This window comes from Ascaphus truei, chromosome 8, assembly GCF_040206685.1.
Source record: "Ascaphus truei isolate aAscTru1 chromosome 8, aAscTru1.hap1, whole genome shotgun sequence".
Classification (NCBI taxonomy): Eukaryota; Metazoa; Chordata; class Amphibia; order Anura; family Ascaphidae; genus Ascaphus; species Ascaphus truei.
Window position 1 is genome coordinate 100,920,812 of NC_134490.1, and position 19,735 is coordinate 100,940,546.

At 44.1% G+C, this 19,735-nt stretch overlaps 1 protein-coding gene across 2 annotated transcripts in view; it reads left to right on the plus strand.

The window, feature by feature from the left end:
* Positions 1-19,735, plus strand: part of ZNF365 (zinc finger protein 365) — a 143,792-nt gene that overhangs the window by 42,539 nt on the left and 81,518 nt on the right. For both annotated transcript variants that reach the window (XM_075612973.1, XM_075612974.1), the window contains exon 2: positions 14,469-15,197. In XM_075612973.1, the coding sequence (XP_075469088.1) occupies positions 14,482-15,197 (716 nt within the window). In that variant the 5' untranslated portion in view covers positions 14,469-14,481. The remainder of the gene's footprint in view (positions 1-14,468; positions 15,198-19,735) is intronic.

A 19,735-nucleotide genomic window follows, 5' to 3' on the forward strand; every position in this document is an offset into this window, starting at 1 on the left:
AACAGAGGGTTGTCATAAATGGAACTTTTTCAGGTTGGGCTAAAGTCGTGAGTGGAGTACCTCAGAGATCGGTACTGGGACCCTTCATTTTAACTTGTTTATTAATGACCTTGAGGTTGGCATCCAGAGCAAAATCTCCATCTTTGCTGATGATACTAAATTGTGTAAGGTAATAGAATCAGAGCAGGATGTAATTTCTCTTCAGAAGGACTTGGAGAGACTGGAAACGTGGGCAGGTAAATGGCGGATGAGGTTTAATACAGATAAATGTAAGGTTATGCATTTAGGATGCAAGAATAAAAAGGCGAATTACAAATTAAACGGGGATACATTGGGGTAATCCTTGATGGAGAAGGATTTAGGAGTGCTTGTAGACAGCAGGCTTAGTAATAGTGCCCAAAGTCATGCAGTAGCTGCAAAGGCAAACAAGATCTTATCTTGCATCAAACGGGCAATGGATGGAAGGGAAGTAAACATAATTATGCCCCTTTACAAAGCATTAGTAAGACCACACCTTGAATATGGAGTACAATTTTGGGCACCAATCCTAAGAAAATACATTATGGAACTAGAGGGAGTGCAGAGAAGAGTCACCAAATTAATAAAGGGGATGGACAATTTAACTTATGAGGAAGGGCTAGCTAAATTAGATGTATTTACATTAGAAAAAAGGCGTCTAAGAGGGGATATGATAACTAAATACAAATTTATTCGGGGACAATACAAGGAGCTTTCAAAAGAACTATTAATCCCACCGGCAGTACAAAGGACTCGGGCCACCCCTTAAGGTTGGAAGAAAGGAGATTTCACCAGCAACAAAGGAAAGGGTTCTTTACAGTAAGGGCAGTTAAAATGTGAAATTCATTACCCATGGAGACTGTGATGGCAGATACAATAGATTTGTTCATAAAAAGGTTGAACATCTTTTTAGATAGGAAAGGTATATAGGGATATACCAAATAAGTATACATGGGAAGGATGTTGATCCAGGGATTAATCCGATTGCCAATTCTTGGAGTCAGGAAGGAATTTATTTTTCCCCTTATGAGATATCATTGGATGATATGGCTCTGGGTTTTTTTGTTTGCCTTCCTCTGGATCAATAAGTAAGTATAGATATAGGATAAAGTATCTGTCATCTAAATTTAGCATAGGTTGAACTTGATGGACGTACGTCTTTTTTCAACCTCATCTACTATGTAACTATGTAACTATGAAAGCAGAAAAACGAATACAGACGGTGACCTACGCGAGGTACTGATTCTGATAGAAAAGGCGAATGAAAAGTTTTAACTGATGTTTTGCTGAAGTCCAGGCTGCACAGCGACAGCGAAACAGAACGGCAAAATGCCCATAGGATGTATGGAGTGCAAGGACCCAGGGCACTCGGAATAGACGTGTCCTTACGTTCTTGAGTATGAAGAGTACCTGTGGTATGAGAAAGATTGCCCCCAGCAAATGCGACAGCAAGCAACGCGTGGTGGGCGAGGAGAAAGTGCAAAAGTTTTGAGCAAGGAAATTGAGCTCAGACTGCTAATGCCTCAGAACCCAGCAAAACAAAGAAAAAAAAGAGTAAAAAGAAAAGAAGTTCGCAACTGACAGCGGAAGTTACGGATACAGTGAATGATGAGCCTGCGGCATCAGGAAATTGTAATTCTGAAGGGAGAAGAGATTTTCTGCAGACTATAAGGACTGGCGGAATCCTCCTGTGAATGGCGGAATATACAGTGATGAAGGCATGAATTCAAAAGGATAGGGCAATGGAAAAAGATGAGAAAAAAGGTGATGATTCCTTCAGCCAAGTTAAAGATGCCAAGCATGACTATGATCTCTTCCACGAACAGTTGGTTAAAGAGCAAGAAGCTAAGACTGAGCTACAGAGGGGTTTGTCCGCAGTGATCGCCAAGTGTATAACTTTGGAGAAGACAAAGCGTCACTTGCAGAGCGAGTTCCAGGACATCAGGACTAACCTTGAGCGGTCAAATGCAGCTGCTGCCACCAGGGATAAATAGGCTGAATTGGAAGTCTCTCAGAAGGAGATTCACTGTCTCACCGCAGCGCTGAATTTAAATGAGTATGCCCTTGAAAAGGTTGGGTAAACTGTAGAGAATGTAAGAGAAGAGAAGAAAAACCCACAAAAGAATGTTTCAGATTTGACTAACCAGGTCAGTGAAGGAGATGAAAAGCTTCACCAAGCAGAAAAAGTGATGAAACAATTGGCCCTGGAAAAGCTGGAAGTGCAGCAAGCACTGCAGAAGACAGAGAGAGTACTGCAAGGAGAACACGTCTTCTTTGAGCAACGCCCACAAGTAGAACAGAAGCTACAGAGCCAGCTGCAAGGTCTGCACGCGAGTTTGCAGGAGGCCAAGGAGAAACAGGCAGATACTGAGGAGAAGCAGCCAGTGCTACAGGAGCATCTGAGTACACAGTTTGTCCTTGCAGAGCAGCATGAGGAGCTGAAGGCCACACTGAGCCTAATCAGAGCATTACTGGAGGAGGAGCTTAGAGGCCAGGTAACTCTGTATGAGAAGGAGCACGAGGCGGTCAAGAAACTGGAGCAAGAGATGGTGGAGCAAAGAGGCTGCTCTATCCCCAAAAGTCAGCACGCCCTGGAGAAAGAGGCATGGAAAATGCAAGCTGCCGCAACCATGGCAACAAAACTGGCGGAGCTGAAAAATATGAAAAAGGAGGCATTGATGCAAACTCAGAGCATGCACAGGAATGAGGTGGAGGCTCTAACAGACAAATTGCAGGATCAAGCTGAATTTTTCAATAATAAATGGAACAAGCTCTGAAGTCACTTGAAGACAAAGATAAAGAGATTAGAAAACTAAAAGAGACACTTTGCTTACAGATGGAGTCCATGGAAAAAATGGCGATAGACTTACAGGATGTACTCAAGAAACAGAGGTCTCTCGCAGATGAATTAAACTTGCAGAAAAGCACCGATGTGGAAGAGCTTGAAAGGCTGAGAAATGAGATTACAGTACAGCAGGGAGAGAAAGAGTATGCAAAGACTTTATAGTCAGTGGTTAAAACCTTGGAGTCTGAAAAAATGACATTGGAGAAAAAAGTTACAGGAGAAAAAAGTTACAGAATTAAAACAGAGTGAGGCTCTGCAGACCAGTACAGTACAGTACAGGTATCTCCACTACAGGAAAAGGTATTGGCCATCTCAAGTGTGTGTATCCCACAGAGACTAATGCCCATGACAGTGTTCGACAAATCACCCAAAAATCTACTCGCCGAACAAAAAATCTACCCGCCACCTAGCCCCGCCCCTACTTCTGCCCCCAGCCACGCTATTTTTAAAAAAAAACAAATAAATTCCTTGTAAGAACAACATTCGTTTTTGACATTAGTTTATTTATTGTATTACATTATACTACAATTAGTCCTTGTTACGTGTGTGTGTGTGTAAATGATCCTGAACCCCATAACTAGTGCCTGGACGCCCCCCCATCACTATATCTAAAGCAGCAATCTCGCCTGGGATCTTACCTGATCCGCAGTCCCTCAATGCCCAGGTACCCTCATTCCCGCAATGTTATACATTGGAGGGGAGGTGTTCCCTACCTGTCTTCTGGTTTAGGGGGGATTCCGATGTCTTCCGTGTGAAGCTCGAGAGTTAGATCTGGAAGAAAGCAGTATAGGTTATTTCGGTGTAGGTATAGGGCAGTTAAGATATATAGGGTATATAAGAGATCCAGAGTGTGAGAGAGAGAGAGAGTGTGGGTGAGAGACAGAGAGAGACAGAGAGACACACACACAGAGAGCGACACACACACACACACACACACACACACACACACACACACACACACACACACACACACACACACACACACACACACACACACACACACACACACACACACACACACACACACACTCACACACACACTCACACACACACAGAGAGAGAGAGACCACACACAGAGAGAGAGACACACACAGAGAGAGAGACACAGAGAGAGAGAGAGAGAGAGAGAGAGACACACAAACACACAGAGAGAGAGACACAGAGAGAGAGAGAGACACACACAGAGAGAGTGAGACACACCACAGAGAGTGAGACAGAGAGAGAGAGAGAGAGAGAGAGAGAGAGAGAGAGAGAGAGAGAGACACACAGAGAGAGAGAGAGACACACACAGAGAGAGAGAGAGAGAGAGAGAGAGAGAGAGAGAGAGAGAGACACACACAGAGAAAGAGAGAGAGACACACACAGAGAGAGAGAGAGAGAGACACAGAGAGAGAGACACACACACATAGAGACACACACACACACAGAGAGACACACACACAGAGAGAGACACAGATAGAGAGAGAGAGACAAAGAGAGAGAGAGAGAGAGACACACACAGACACACACACACACACACACACACACACACACACACACACACACACACACACACACACACACACACACACACACACACACACACACACACACACAGAGAGACACACGTACACAGAGAGAGAGACACACACACACAGAGAGAGAGAGAGAGAGAGGGGGACACACAGAGAGAGAGAGAGAGACACACACACAGAGAAAGAGAGACACACAGAGAAAGAGAGACACAGAGAGAGAGACAGAGAAAGAAAGACACACAAAGAGAGACACAGAGAGAGAGAGAAAGAGAGAGAATGAGAGAGACACACAGAGAGAGAGAGAGAACACACACACACAGAGAGAATGAGAGACAAAGACAGAGAGAGCGACAGAGAGCGACAGAGAGAGTGCGACAGAGAGAGCGACAGAGAGAGCGACAGAGAGAGCGACAGAGAGAGAGCGACAGAGAGAGGGCGACAGAGAGAGGGCAACAGAGAGAGGGAGAGGGTGACAGAGAGAGAGACACACACACACAGAGAGAGATACACACAGAGAAAGAGACACACACAGAGAAAGAGAGACACAGAGAAAGAAAGACACACAGAGAAAGAGAGACACAGATAGAGAGAGAGAAAGAGAGAGAATGAGAGAGACACACACACAGAGAGAGAGAGAGAGAGAACACACACACACAGAGAGAATGAGAGACAAAGACAGAGAGAGAGAGCGACAGAGAGAGCGACAGGGAGAGTGCGACAGAGAGAGCAACAGAGAGAGCGACAGAGAGAGAGCGACAGAGAGAGAGCGACAGAGAGAGGGCGACAGAGAGAGGGCAACAGAGAGAGTGAGAGGGTGAAAGAGAGAGCGAGAGGGCGACAGAGAGAGGGAGAGGGCGACAGGGAAAGGGTGAGGGCGACAGGGAAAGGGTGAGGGCGACAGGGTAAGGGTGAGGGCGACAGAGAAAGGGTGAGGGCGACAGGGAGAGGGTGAGGGTGACAGGGAGAGGGTGAGGGTGACACAGGGAGAGGGTGAGGGCGACAGGGAAAGGGTGAGGGTGACACAGGGAGAGGGTGACACAGGGAGAGGGTGACACAGGGAGAGGGAGAGGGTGACACAGGGAGAGGGTGACACAGGGAGAGGGTGACACAGGGAGAGGGAGAGGGTGACACAGGGAGAGGGTGACACAGGGAGAGGGTGACACAGGGAGAGGGTGACACAGGGAGAGGGTGACACAGGGAGAGGGAGGGGGTGACACAGGGAGAGAGAGAGGGTGACACAGGGAGAGGGAGAGGGTGACACAGGGAGAGGGAGAGGGTGACACAGGGAGAGGGTGACACAGGGAGAGGGAGAGGGTGACACAGGGAGAGGGTGACACAGGGAGAGGGAGAGGGTGACACAGGGAGAGGGAGGGGGTGACACAGGGAGAGGGTGACACAGGGAGAGGGAGAGGGTGACACAGGGAGAGGGAGACACAGGGAGAAGGTGACCCAGGGAGAGGGTGACTGGGAGAGGGAGAGAGGGTGACACTCACAGACACACACATTCACTCACAGACACATTCACTCACAGACACACACACTCACACACAGACACACACACTCACACAGACACACACTCAGACACACACTCAGGCACACACTCAGACACTCACACTCAAAGACACATTCACACTCACAGATGCATTCACACTCACACACTCACTCACAGACACTCACTCACAGACACTCACTCACAGACACACACACACACACAGTCTGTACCGTAAGGTAAGGGGTTGCACATGGCAGCAGTGGGCCCTCCACACAGCAGGAGGGGTCGCACATGGCAGCGGGGGACTCCGCACGGCAGCAGGGCCCTCCGTGCGGCAGGAGGGTCTCTGCAAGGGGCCTCCCCCCATCCAGAGGCGGACACCGCCGCAGCACTCCCCCCCCCCCCCGAAGCGGACGCCGATGCCGCAGCACACCCCCCGAAGCGGCCGACGCCGAAGCATGCCCCTCCCCAAAAGCGTACGCTGACTCGGGTCTCTGCAAGGCCCCAAAGCGGCCGATGCCGCAACACGCTCCCCCCCCTGAAGCGCCGACGCCGCAGCACGCCCCCCCCCGAAGCAGATGCTGAGAGTGACACACGCGGACGCTGCCGATGCCACAGCACGCTCCCCCCCCCCAAAGCGGCCGATGCCGCAGCACGCTCCTTCACCCGAAGTGGACCCCCTTCAGATGCGGACACTCCCGGGCAGCGATCGGGGGGAGGGGGGGAGGAGATCAGGGGCAGGAGGGGGAGGAGATCAGGGGAAGGGGCTAACCCAGAGCTGCCTGCCGGCCCTCTCCCCGTGTTAACCCAATCAGGGAGGGGGATTATTTATTTAAAAAAAAAAAAAAATTGGCGCGAGCAGGGGAATTCATAAAGCCGCAGCACGGCTCGCCAGCGGCCTAAATCCACTCGCCACGGGCGTGTGGTTATAATTATTTGTCGAACACTGCCCATGAAGACAAGGGTACAGTGAGAGCTGGGGTCACCGCTCAACTGCAAAACGAGATTGCAAAGTTTGAACCGCCTTGTGATGGTAGGGGTAGCTGGGGGACCTAATGAAGAGAAATCCCAGCTTTTTACCCCTAAAAAAAAGTGTAACCTGGCTATCCTTGTAATTTTTTATCCAGCCAATATTTTATCCAGTGAATGTATAATGCACCATGTCTGTAAGAATGTATTTCAAAGCTTTTATTCTGTCTTCCCTGTCACAACCCTTGCCGCAGTTTAGTGAATGAACATTATTATGTGTTGTGATTTGGGCTAGCTGTCCTGTCTTGTACATAATTACCTTTATGTCTGTATTTATGCCTGTGTTAGCAATCCCCCCCCCACCACCAGTTTAGGTACAGTAGTTGGTATTGTGTGGTAATGGAATTAACATGCAAGAAAGTAAATGAGATATTCCACTGTTACTGTCATTTCTAGGGAGAAAGACTAAGTAATTCCCTCAGTTGAAGGTCTCCATAGAAATAGATCAGAACAAAGGTATGGGATTAATTAAATGAATCAGTTATCATGTCTGAGCCCCAGGCACTGTTTCTTTTGGCTGGCTGCCTTATGTTAAAGGATAGCCACCAAGGGATATATAACGAACACTGCTGATCTGTCCATCTGAAGTCCACGGGAGAGTTGTGGTGTGTTACCCGGGCGCTTGCTCTAACCGTTGCTTTATATTAGATATGTATATCCTATTGAAATAAGAAAGGTAAATACAACCTTATTGGTGTTCTCTTGAAGTGTCCTCGTATGACTCAAATTACCCCACTAGGGTCTATCCCGGACTTTTGATAGATATGGAACACAAGAAAAGATGGGGGAGCACAGTGTGAGGTAGATATGCTTTCTTTCGCTGACGGTCAATGAGGTGCTTATACCTTCATTGATCCCTTAGAGAATATCAACAACTCCTTGGATGGGGAGCTTGCATATATGTGTGTGATCACAAAAGTTCAATAGATAGATAAATAACTTACACGGCCTTGTGTAAGTTGTATCCCATCAAGGTTTCTTTTACGTTCGGTCGAGTCTTGCTTCCGGGTGGTGGTGCTTCTTTCTTTCTGGTACTTTCTCTTTCTTTACTTCTCACTCCGTCCTTGATGTTTCTCGTTAGATAGGTGGATTCTTCACAATCGTTCGCCTCTCATGTAAATGCAAGTATAAACGGTAAAAGAAGGCAATTAGGCACATGCATACACAAATCAGCTGCGATACGGGGGAAGGGGATGAAGCAATATTATATTGCACGTATAGGATAATGATGGATAATATTCCACTCACACGGCCTGATGTGAGTGATCTCCTATAACAGTATCTTGTAAACACCCGTATGGATAACAGTTCTTCAGGTAAATAAACACACAATCACTGACCAGAGGTCAAATGTTAAACCGGGTAGAGGGGGAATAGAGGGATATATCAAAATACTCACACGGGCCAGTGTGAGTGCACACTCGTAGAGGTATCTTTGATGCTCCAGATGCTAAGATTGGAAACCCCTAGGGGCTAAATCCAATCCTGAATGGACTAAGGGACACTGAGCGCTATGGGTGTTGATAACTTTATTGAACAACTAGCATACAATGGTAACGGCAATTAAAACACTTATAAAAGCAATATGAGGGTTTGAAAATTAAAAACAAAGAAGCCACTAATGCTTATAAATGGGGAGATCCAACAGCAAAAGGAATCTATTGGTGGTGGTGGGCACAAAGTCTCTTGTTTCCGCGTCCGGATGGAGAGTTCCCACAGCACCTCTGGTTCCTCTCTAAATGCTGCACTGTGTAAACGATGAAGAGCTATGCGTTTCGCCCTGAACAGGGCTTCCTCAGGCTCGTGGAAAGTGGACTTTCCAAACCCTCATATTGCTTTTATAAGTGTTTTAATTGCCGTTACCATTGTATGCTAGTTGTTCAATAAAGTTATCAACACCCATAGCGCTCAGTGTCCCTTAGTCCATTCAGGATTGGATTTAGCCCCTAGGGGTTTCCAATCTTAGCATCTGGAGCCTCAAAGATACCTCTACGAGTGTGCACTCACACTGGCCCATGTGAGTATTTTGATATATCCCTCTATTCCCCCTCTACCCGGTTTAACATTTGACCTCTGGTCAGTGATTGTGTGTTTATTTACCTGAAGAACTGTTATCCATACGGGTGTTTACAAGATACTGTTATAGGAGATCACTCACATCAGGCCGTGTGAGTGGAATATTATCCATCATTATCCTATACGTGCAATATAATATTGCTTCATCCCCTTCCCCCGTATCGCAGCTGATTTGTGTATGCATGTGCCTAATTGCCTTCTTTTACCGTTTATACTTGCATTTACATGAGAGGCAAACGATTGTGAAGAATCCACCTATCTAACGAGAAACATCAAGGACGGAGTGAGAAGTAAAGAAAGAGAAAGTACCAGAAAGAAAGAAGCACCACCACCCAGAAGCAAGACTCGACCGAACGTAAAAGAAACCTTGATGGGATACAACTTACACAAGGCCGTGTAAGTTATTTATCTATCTATTGAACTTTTGTGATCACACACATATACGCAAGCTCCCCATCCAAGGAGTTGTTGATCTTCTCTGAGGGATCAATGAAGGTATAAGCACCTCATTGACCGTCAGCGAAAGAAAGCATATCTACCTCACACTGTGCTCCCCCATCTTTTCTTGTGTTCCATCTGAAGTCCACCTCTGGGAAGGAGTGTGGATACCATCTGAGATACACTCTGGGAAGGAGTGTGGAGTTGGACTGTGACCAGCTGGAGGTTCATGGCAGAGTAGGTGCTGTGTGCAGCACTCTGATATCCTGAAGCAGAGAAGCGGACAGGGGAAATCCATAATCCATTTGAAGTGGGTCCCTGCACTTAGGAAAGGTAGATCTCATTTCTCCAGACCCCAGTAAGTGTGTATGTATTTGTATTTTGTATTGTGTGTTTCTGAAGATTTATCCAAAATAAAACTCATTTTATTTCACTATCTTGTTTTGCCCTAAGATAGGGAGAACTGGGGTTTGAAAAATTATGGGATTCACTATAAAAGAAAGGAACCACTGGTATGGCTAAAAACAGAGTCCTTTCTATAATGCAATGTGGTATACAGTAGGAAAACCCCTTTTGCAAGCCTTGACAATAATAATCATAAGAGTGTAGTTATAGGGGATTTAGCATTGAACTGCGGTCCCAGGACCATATATTTATCCAAAAGCATAGAAATAAACCTCTAGTGCAATACAAAAGTTTAGCAATAAATGGAATGATACTCACAAATAGATAAATAATGATTTGTCACTCCCTAGTGAGCACCACAACAGGAGTTTCTTCACTTGCAGGGTAAAAATCCTTTTTGCTTGTTTGTTATCTGTGTGCAAAGAGCGTTGGAGAGTAATGACCAATAGAGGAGGATTAGGCATAAAGCCAAAAAATGCTGCAGCTGAGTTACTCTTTCCTATTTTTGACATATTAAATCGTTTTGTATTGTCACCGTCTTCGCTCTTTCAATTTTGTGGTGCAGCGTTTTTTGGCTTTACGCCTAATCCTCCTCTATTGTTTTGCCCTGTGATTGATACATTAAAAATAAATGGTGTTAAAAGACCTAGTCTACCGTGACACACCTTAGCAAACACCAGCTAAACATTCAGCTGCCCAGCAGGCAACAAACAAAATGAGTGCAGAATCAAAACCAGAAGAATCCTTATTTGATGAAGCTGAAAAGATAGGACGTTCCCTGGAAATGGATGTAGAATCCACTGCTCCTGTGTTGAGTATATTGAGTGGAAGAGGAGGTGGCGAAATACCATTCTGCAGACCTAGAAAGCGCGGTAATTGCCCAAAAGGAAAAAAACAAGGTGAATGGTTGGAGTTAAAAGGTGCTTCGGAAAAGACATCTCACCAAGGAGAACCAAGCCCATGGATCCAGCCAGAAGGTGGACCCCGAAAAGATTGGAGGGAAGGTTGAAAAAATGATTCAAATGGAAGTCAAGGATGAAGAAAAGCAGTCCAAAAGACTCCCCCGTGAGGCCGAGCTGTTTCCTCAAAAGGGGGGGAAGTTTAAATTGCAGAGTGTGCGTGGGGATACACTCTGAGGGGGGAGGTACTTAAGGGAGTCCATAGATTAAACTCCATTTACAGGGCTGGAAACGGCACTGGTGTCAGGTTTCCTACCTGAACTGGGATGTGGAGGTAATTAAACTCCTGATTGAAACGGTAGAAAAGGCAGGAAGTGGCTGCTTTGCACTGTCCCTGTTTGGAGTCTGTGAGAGGATCATAGAGCTCCCACCCTGCAGGGATCCAGGCTGGTTGACTAGAAGATTTTGCCTGGCAACCGTGAGGAACCCACAGCCTTACCCAGCAGAGAAGCCTGTACCAGAGAATGGCAAAGGGACTTATTGGGAGCAGCAAGACTTCAAAGCTTGCAGCTGAAGAAATCGGCGATGCCGGACCAGCATCAATCAGATAAGACTGTGTACATTGTTCCCTTGTCATTATAGTTCTATATAATATTGTTTCATATGTTTTAAAGCTGGGAACCAGTTTAGTTGGCCAGTTGTCATTAGAAAGGGTCACAGTAATGTTTAGTTAGTATCCTGAAAGGAGTAGGTGTTTATTTTATGATTGTTTACTGTGCCTTAAAGGGGCAGTAGCCCTAAGGTTTGGTTGCTGTTTTGTGGACAAATAAAATGACTCAAGTTTGGTTTACCCTAAAAATTCCATGTGTGGAATCTGATATGACCTCGCCTACAGTCCGCTCTGTCACAGACTCTATTACTGTACATGATTATACCACGTAGGACATATGACATACCAGCTACGTCATGGGCAAATTTGAGTTTTCTAGGCGTTGGTCGGGCTAACTGTCCATTGGAGCAGCCAGCCCAATCGCAATGGGGGTGGATTTCCCTCCCCTTCTGTTTCCTGTATTCGGGGTCTGATCTTATCACAGGGATCACATGCCACTGGTCTCCTGGCTGCAAAAAAGGTAATCATAGTTGAGTGAAGTGGAGTTACCTCACAGAGCAGCTTTACAGAAACCTTAAACTACACAAATGTAACATCTGTGTGACAAACCGCTGGGACTGGAATATGAAAGGATTATGTGTACCACCATTTGTTAAAAAATCTAAATTAATATGAAACTCCAAACAGACAGGATTGTGGCTTTAGGTTGAAAACCAAAGGGGTTATTCATTAAACTACGATAGTGCGGATCGGGGCATTATCGCAAGGAATCTCGCTTTGGAGTTAATAGGTTTGATGGGAAGACACATTTCCCTTGTTCATGGAAATGTAAGCTGCATTCATTTAAATAGATGTTGCCCATACCCAGGCAAGGAGAAAACGCCTTTACAGAATGGTGAATACAGGCTTCAGTGTCAGTTTCAAGTTTCCCCCATGTAAGGCTGCGGCCAGGGTGACGCTGAGCGGGCGCTCACGCTGGCCGCGATAAAACACATTGCAGTAATGTGTGTGGCTAGTGTGAGTGAGTGCCTGTGCATGCTCGGCGTTTAGCTGCTTGCAGATGCAAGCAAAATTGAATTTGCCTCTTGCTGGTGTGTCACGTGAGTGACTCTCCCAATGAGGGCGAACCAGCTCCGTGACGTCATGGCTGTGCCCCCGACACGCCACCCCCTCATGCTCACGCCTTGCCGGCCACAAATCTCCCGGCCGAGCAGGGAGTGTGATGTCACCGCGCACAAGCTCCAGCGCGCTCGCTCCCTGCCCCGCCGCAGCCTGTCAGTATTTGAAGCTGCCCTGCACCAATTTTGCTCCCAGTGAATAATTTGGAGTCTCTTTTTGTACTAGTTAGGGGTTTTAACTTCTTTTGTCAAGAGATCAACGTCAAATGTAAAAACTCATATAACAAGTTTCTTACCTTATTGTTTTTTTGATACTTAACCCCAACATGAACAAATCTGTGTCCAGTATATCATCTATGATACAGGAAGTGTGAGCGCAAACCCAAATCAAATTCTCAAATAGTGAATAAATGTGATAAAAATACAAATAAATATCACCAAGAGGAGATGCAGCTGGCGTGAGGAGTTCCGCATCCCCTCAAGAGAACATAATAAAAAACACACAAAGCGCAAGAACTCCTCTCAGATATGGTATGGTGTCAATCAGGCAAGGAATCTAGCCTTGCAAGTATCCATTCAAATGAAATGAGGGAAAAACAACATTCACAATATAAATGCTGTAGCTTCCGTATACAGACATAATCATGTTTAAAGCAAATATGTGGCTGCTTTGGAGATGAAAAGGTTTTCTTTTCACTGATGACATTTAATTGTGGGAGGGGAGAGTGTATACAGGCATACCCCGCATTAACGTACGCAATGGGACCGGAGCATGTATATAAAGTGAAAATGTACTTAAAGTGAAGCACTCCCTTTTTCCCACTTTTGATGCACGTACTGTACTGCAATCGTCATATACGTGCATAACTGATGTAAATAACGCATGTGTAACAGGCTCTATAGCCTCCCCGCTTGTGCACAGCTTCGGTACAGGTAGGGAGCCAGTATTGCTGTTCAGGACGTGCTGACAGGCGCATGCGTGAGCTGCTGTTTGCCTATTGAGCGAAATGTACTTACTCGCGAGTGTACTTAAAGTGAGTGTCCTTAAAGCGGGGTATGCCTGTACTGTATAAATGAAGGGCAGCAAGGGGTAGACAAGGCAGCACTTAGCCTGTGCAAGCTCTTGTGTGCATTAACAAAGTAGGGCAGAGATAAAATAAATCCAAGTTTTATTTAGGGGCAACTTTTGGAGTAATAGACATGAATCACTCAGATTTAACCCCTTAAAACATCTTATTGCCATTGATACATTTGTGTTCTAAGAGGGTTTGCACCTTTAACTGTTTTGGTGTCAACAGCAGCAGATTGGTGCCATGGACATTTTGGTACTATGAACATGTGACCACTTGTGTCGCGTCCATGGCAGATAATACGCTATCATGGCTACTCCCATTTTGTGAATCTCCCCCTATATACTAAACCTCAATATGTAATGCCCACTTAATTAAATAGCTATTGACAATTACTAGCAGTGATTTCAGTTAAGGGAACACACCATTAAAGCTACAGTAGTTTTATGGCTGAAGGAGCATTTGTGTCGTCTCATATAATACTATTTTAATATAATATTTATGAGCACGTCCGTTATGTCCAAGCAAAAAAAAACATTTTTTTTTTCATATTTAAAATATTTATATATTATGCTCTTGCTTTCAGCTCGCTCAGCTGCCTTCCCTGTTCCCTCCTTTCCATTGTTGCAGAAATATGACAGTGAGGATGGGAAGCCTGCGATCTAAAGGGAGGAAATGTAACTGGTGCAGAATTGAGCACATTTTGGCCTTAGACTCGGTCACACTCAGAATTCCCTTTCCCCAAACACATCTATTTCTAATACCAACTACCAGTGTTCCTCAGCAATATTTACTATAGTGACTCTTAAGTATCTGTAAAATGTTTTGGTGTATTACACAGCGCTAAATGTATCAATTGGAAAATATTTGAACTGGATTTTTTTTTAAACCAGTAAAAAAATGATGATATAGTATATTGAATGTTTTTGACTCTTGTCAGTAAATTTATTGCAGGGTTTTCGGGGTGATGCAACAGAAAACCTTTGAAGGAAGCAAGTCCTCATGGCAGGACTCACTAAGAAATGCCAACATATATAAGCCTTTCCGGTGCCCGCAATGTGGAGAAAATGCACGTTTCAGAAGCCTCTCTACTTTAAGAGCCCATCTCGACTATATGCACAGCTATGAGGACAGATATTTTTTTGGAAAATCGGGCTTGTTTTGTTCACTAAAAGAGAGAGATCCTAAAACATCCATAGAACCTCCTATTGTAGCACAAATACGTACCACTGCATTGAAACAAAAAACTACAACTGCTACTTTTTGTGACCTAACAAATGAGAGCAGAAAGATCAACAGTCCTATGGAAATATCATCTGAAAGGCCAACATCTTTTATTAAACGTCCCTTCTCTAATGATTCTACAAATGTCCACAATTCCGTATCAGAATTTCCAGCTACAAGGACTAAGCTTAATTTAGAGCTGAAGGGGAAGGCAACGTTTAACCAAATTGTGGATAAGACGATAGAAAAGAAAATTGATAAACTTAACTTAGAACTTTGCCAAAAAACTTCAGAGCTATTGGAAGTTCGGGCAGCTTTTTTGCAGCTTTCTCAAAAGAAGCACGAAGTTCAACGTCGTGAAAGGGCACTCAGTCGACAGGTGGATGTTGCTGTTGAGTTAATTGCAGTACTCAGGCAACGACTGACAGAATCTGAGCAGGAACTTCAGCGAAAAGAGGAGTAAGTAAGGAAATGTAGAGTTAAATCACTTATTCAACCACATTCAGAGTCTGTCAGTGTTTTAATTTTAAATGAATCATTGCATAGTTGAGGAAATTCACTTTTGGGCCACCTTGTAAAACATGGGTCAAGCAATTCTGACAGTACATAATATTTCGGTATTGGGTTTAAAAGACTTACAGTACATGATATATATATATATATATATATATATATATATATATATATTTATTTTTATTTTATTTTTTTAATAAAATGAGATGTACATGTTGCTTGCTTGTGAGTAAATTACATTATATAAAATACTGATTTATGTTTTTATAGGTTATTCACTTTCTATAATAGTAGCAAAAAAATAAGATTGCTTCTTGGGTACAACTTCAAAGCATTACTTCTAAGCAAGTGGAAGTTGAAGCCAGGGAAATTGTGGGGTTGACAGTTATTATAATTGGTGTAGGGAAAGTAAGGGGGGGGGGAGAAAACTCTTAGCCAAAGTAATGTAGATGTACATATGATTAGGTGCACTAAAGTGGTGATGAATGATCAAAAATGGAAAAACGAAGGGAAAGAGCCCCCTCTCAGGCAGCACTCAAATAAGATAGGGTGTATGATAGCTTGATACTGTAAGTAAACTTTTACTGGGTGAAAATTAAAAGAGAAGCAGTGACATACTGAATATAACATCTAAGCACAGGAGGAGCATTAATATAAGGTACTTAGTGCTTGAGTTGAAGGTGTGAGGAAAGGATTGTATTGTATTGTATGTCTTTATTTATATAGCGCCATTAATGTTCATAGCGCTTCACAGTAGTAATACATGTGGTAATCAAATAAATAACAGATAATATAAATAACAGATCATGGGAATAAGTGCTTTAGACATTAACGTAACATTAAGGAAGATGAGTCCCTGCCCCGAGGAGCTTACAGTCTAATTGGTAGGTAGGGAGAACGTACAGAGACAGTAGGAGGGAGTTCTGGTAAGTGCGTCTGCAGGGGGCCAAGCTTTATGTATCATGTGTTCAGAATATTCACAGTGCTATTCATATCCTTCTTTAAGCAAGTGTGTCTTAAGGTGGGTCTTAAAGGTGGATAGAGAGGGTGCTAGCCGGGTACTGAGAGGAAGGGCATTCCAGAGGTGTGGGGCAGTCAGTGAAAAAGGTTTAAGGCGGGAGAGGGCTTTAGATACAAAGGGGGTAGAAAGAAGACATCCTTGAGAAGAACGCAAGAGTCTGGATGGTGCATAGCGAGAAATTAGGGCTGAGATGTAAGGAGGGGCAGAAGAGTGTAAAGCTTTAAAAGTGAGGTGAAGAATGGAGTGTGAGATGCGGGATTTGATCGGAAGCCAGGAGAGGGATTTCATGAGGGGAGATGCTGAGACAGATCTAGGAAAGAGTAGAGTGATTCTGGCAGCAGCATTTAGGATAGATTGTAGGGGATACAGGTGAGAGCCAGGAAGGCCGGACAGCAGGAGGTTACAGTAATCAAGACGGGAGAGAATGAGGGCCTGAGTCAGAGTTTTAGCAGTCGAGCAATAGAGGAAAGGGCGTATCTTTGTTATATTGCGGAGGAAAAAGCAACAAGTTTTAGAAATGTTTCGAATGTGAGGGGCGAATGTGAGAGAGGAGTTGAGTGTAACCCCTAGGCAGCGTGCGTGGGCTACTGGGTGAGTGATCGTAGTTCCAACAGTAATGTGGAAGGAGGTAGTAGGGCCAGGTTTGGGAGGAAGTATGAGGAGCTCTGTTTTAGCCATGTTGAGTTTAAGGCGGCAGAGGGCCATCCAGGATGATATAGCAGAGAGACATTCAGAAACTTTGGTTAGTACAGCAGGTGTAAGGTCGGGTGTTGAAAAGTATATTTGTGTGTCGTCAGCATAGAGGTGATATTTAAACCCAAAAGATGTTATTAGGTCACCTAGAGAGAGTGTGTACAAAGAAAAAGAGAAGAGGTCCCAGGACAGAGCCCTGGGGTACCCCCACAGAGAGATCAATAGAGGAGGAGGAGGTGTTAGCAGAAGAGACACTGAAAGTACGATGGGAGAGGTAGGATGAGATCCAGGATAGAGCTTTGTTCCGAATACCAAAAGTATGGAGAATATGAAGGAGAAGAGGGTGGTCCACAGTGTCAAATGCTGCAGAGAGGTCGAGTAATATGAGCAGAGTGTAATGACCTCTGTCTTGGCAGCATGGAGGTCGTCAGGATACCGAAATATGTAGTAGCCCATTACCCTAAGAACCGCTAGTATACAGTGTCCGTAAAGACTAATGATGCTTAGTATTAGAGTAACTGCTGTACTGAATTGAGGAATTACAGATGTAATAGTGACAGTACAATATCATTCATATTAATACATCCTTTCATTAATTGAATGGAAACAGTAAAGATTCAACTGTAACAGGAAAAGGGGTTACTGTGTAACCTATTACCACTGAAATGGTTAGTTTCCATGGTAATTTAGTCCCTATGGCGTGTAGTATGGAGTAAGTTTATTAGTTATTTGAATACACCTTAACTCTGTAAAAGGGTTACTTAACTGGTACTCCTTAGTAGACAGTTTAAAATGTAAGAGAAAACAAATAAAATCCACGGGAATCATGGTACATATTATGACAGCTGAGGATATAAAGTACCCATGAGGAGTAACTGATGGCAGTGATACCGGTTCCTATGATTTTGCTGTTATATGTGAACACGCGCGGACCCCTAACTTACTTTGAATGAGACATGAATATGGACAATTTAAATGCTGAGGACTGGCAGAATAATGTAATCTTCCTAACAATATTGGCAAGATCTAATAAACACAGACCGTAAGATGTGGGGCAAAATACTTTTAAAATCCCTCTAAAAATGGAATTATCAATGCAACCATAATGAATAACCTTTTGTCATGCATATAACATTTGTCTGTGAATAATTATTACTGGTTACACTTAGTGTTATTATATTTATTGCATTTAAAACTTGCGACATTGTTCCTTTTTTTTGCTTGTCTATACAGGTATAATGGTCTTCTGCTTGCTTAGTACTTTTCTGCTTCTGCAGATAATTAATACCTGGATTTGCCATATTTTAAGTGTGCTCCTGTTTGTTCTGGTTGCTAAGCAACCTGGCACTGTGGGGTCCCCGGGTTTTGCAAGCTTTCCTGTTTGATCTCTTTTTTCACTGTCATCTGTATGTGTGGTATAAATATTCTTGGCAGTCCCATGAACTACCCTGAAGAATGTCCTCTCTTTAGAACCGAAACGTTGGTGTTTTCTTGGACTTTAATATTTATTATTTTCCCTGTATATCTGTATGCTGTCATTTTATTTTCTCACACTGATTTGGATAATGTATTTTATTTATTTATAAAATGTTTTACCAGGAAGTAATACATTGAGAGTTACCTCTCATTTTCAAGTATGTCCTGGGCACACAGTTATAATGACAGAACAAAGCGGCACATTTAGTTGTAGAGGGTATCAAGTTTGCCAAGGTGAGTTTGGGGTGCCGAGCTGTAAACTGTGTCCCATAGTCTATAATTGGCATCAGCATCTGCTGTGCGATGCACTTTCTGACCAGCAGACTTAGGGAGGATTTGTTCCTGTAAAGTACACCTAGTTTGGCATAGGTTTTGGATATCAGGGTATCAATGTGCAATTCAAATGTTAAATGGGAGTCAAACCATAAGCCCAAATCTTGGTCTATTTATTGAGATTGTTATATGTGTACATGGCTTTATATTGACAGTTTTATTTTAAAGGAGGGCCACTGTTCTTTGTTTTGATGGGGTTCCATATAGTCAATACCTGAGGGCTCGTAGTATATTGAATACAGGGGAGCCCCTGATGATATCCGCTGAGATGGAAGAAACGCGTAGGGTCACTGTCACGGGAGACCAAGACTTATACACAAATTAATACCGGGATTCTGCCCTGAGCACACAAGTTGGGTAAAATAAATTGTAATTTATTTCTTTTCAGACAGACACACAAATCTTCACAATATACACTCAATAAAACACTTACTGGGATGGGGAAACGAAAACAAATGTCCTTGGAATAAAACAAAGTCTCTGGGCACCCCTGCACGCATGCAAGTGGGTGCGCAAAAGGATCCGTGTAGCAGTTCCTGGCTAGGGCGCAACTTGCCAGCCCTATATCTCAGCCAACAGGAAAAGGTTTGTTCAGTCCTTACAGGGTTCGTTCGGGAACCCTTAGCTCTAAAGAATTCCAGAAGAGGGGGTGATCCTTGCTTACGATATTATTAACCCCACACACTCCGGAACCGCTGACGCTGGAACTTGGTTGAATCGTTGTTACAATCAGGTGAATCTCTCTGGGACTGGGCTGCAGGCATCTTTATAGGGTTAAGGGTCCTATACCTAACATATACACCCAATCCCTTCTGTGGGAACACCTTTTCCCCCTATCCCAGACTTCGCAGTAGTTTATAGCTTGGGCAGAAGTGGCTTCCTGATTTGCACAGAGCATGTGTCAACTTGACACCTAAGCTGTTAGCATACTGGGTCCAACTTCTTACTTTGTATTGTATTG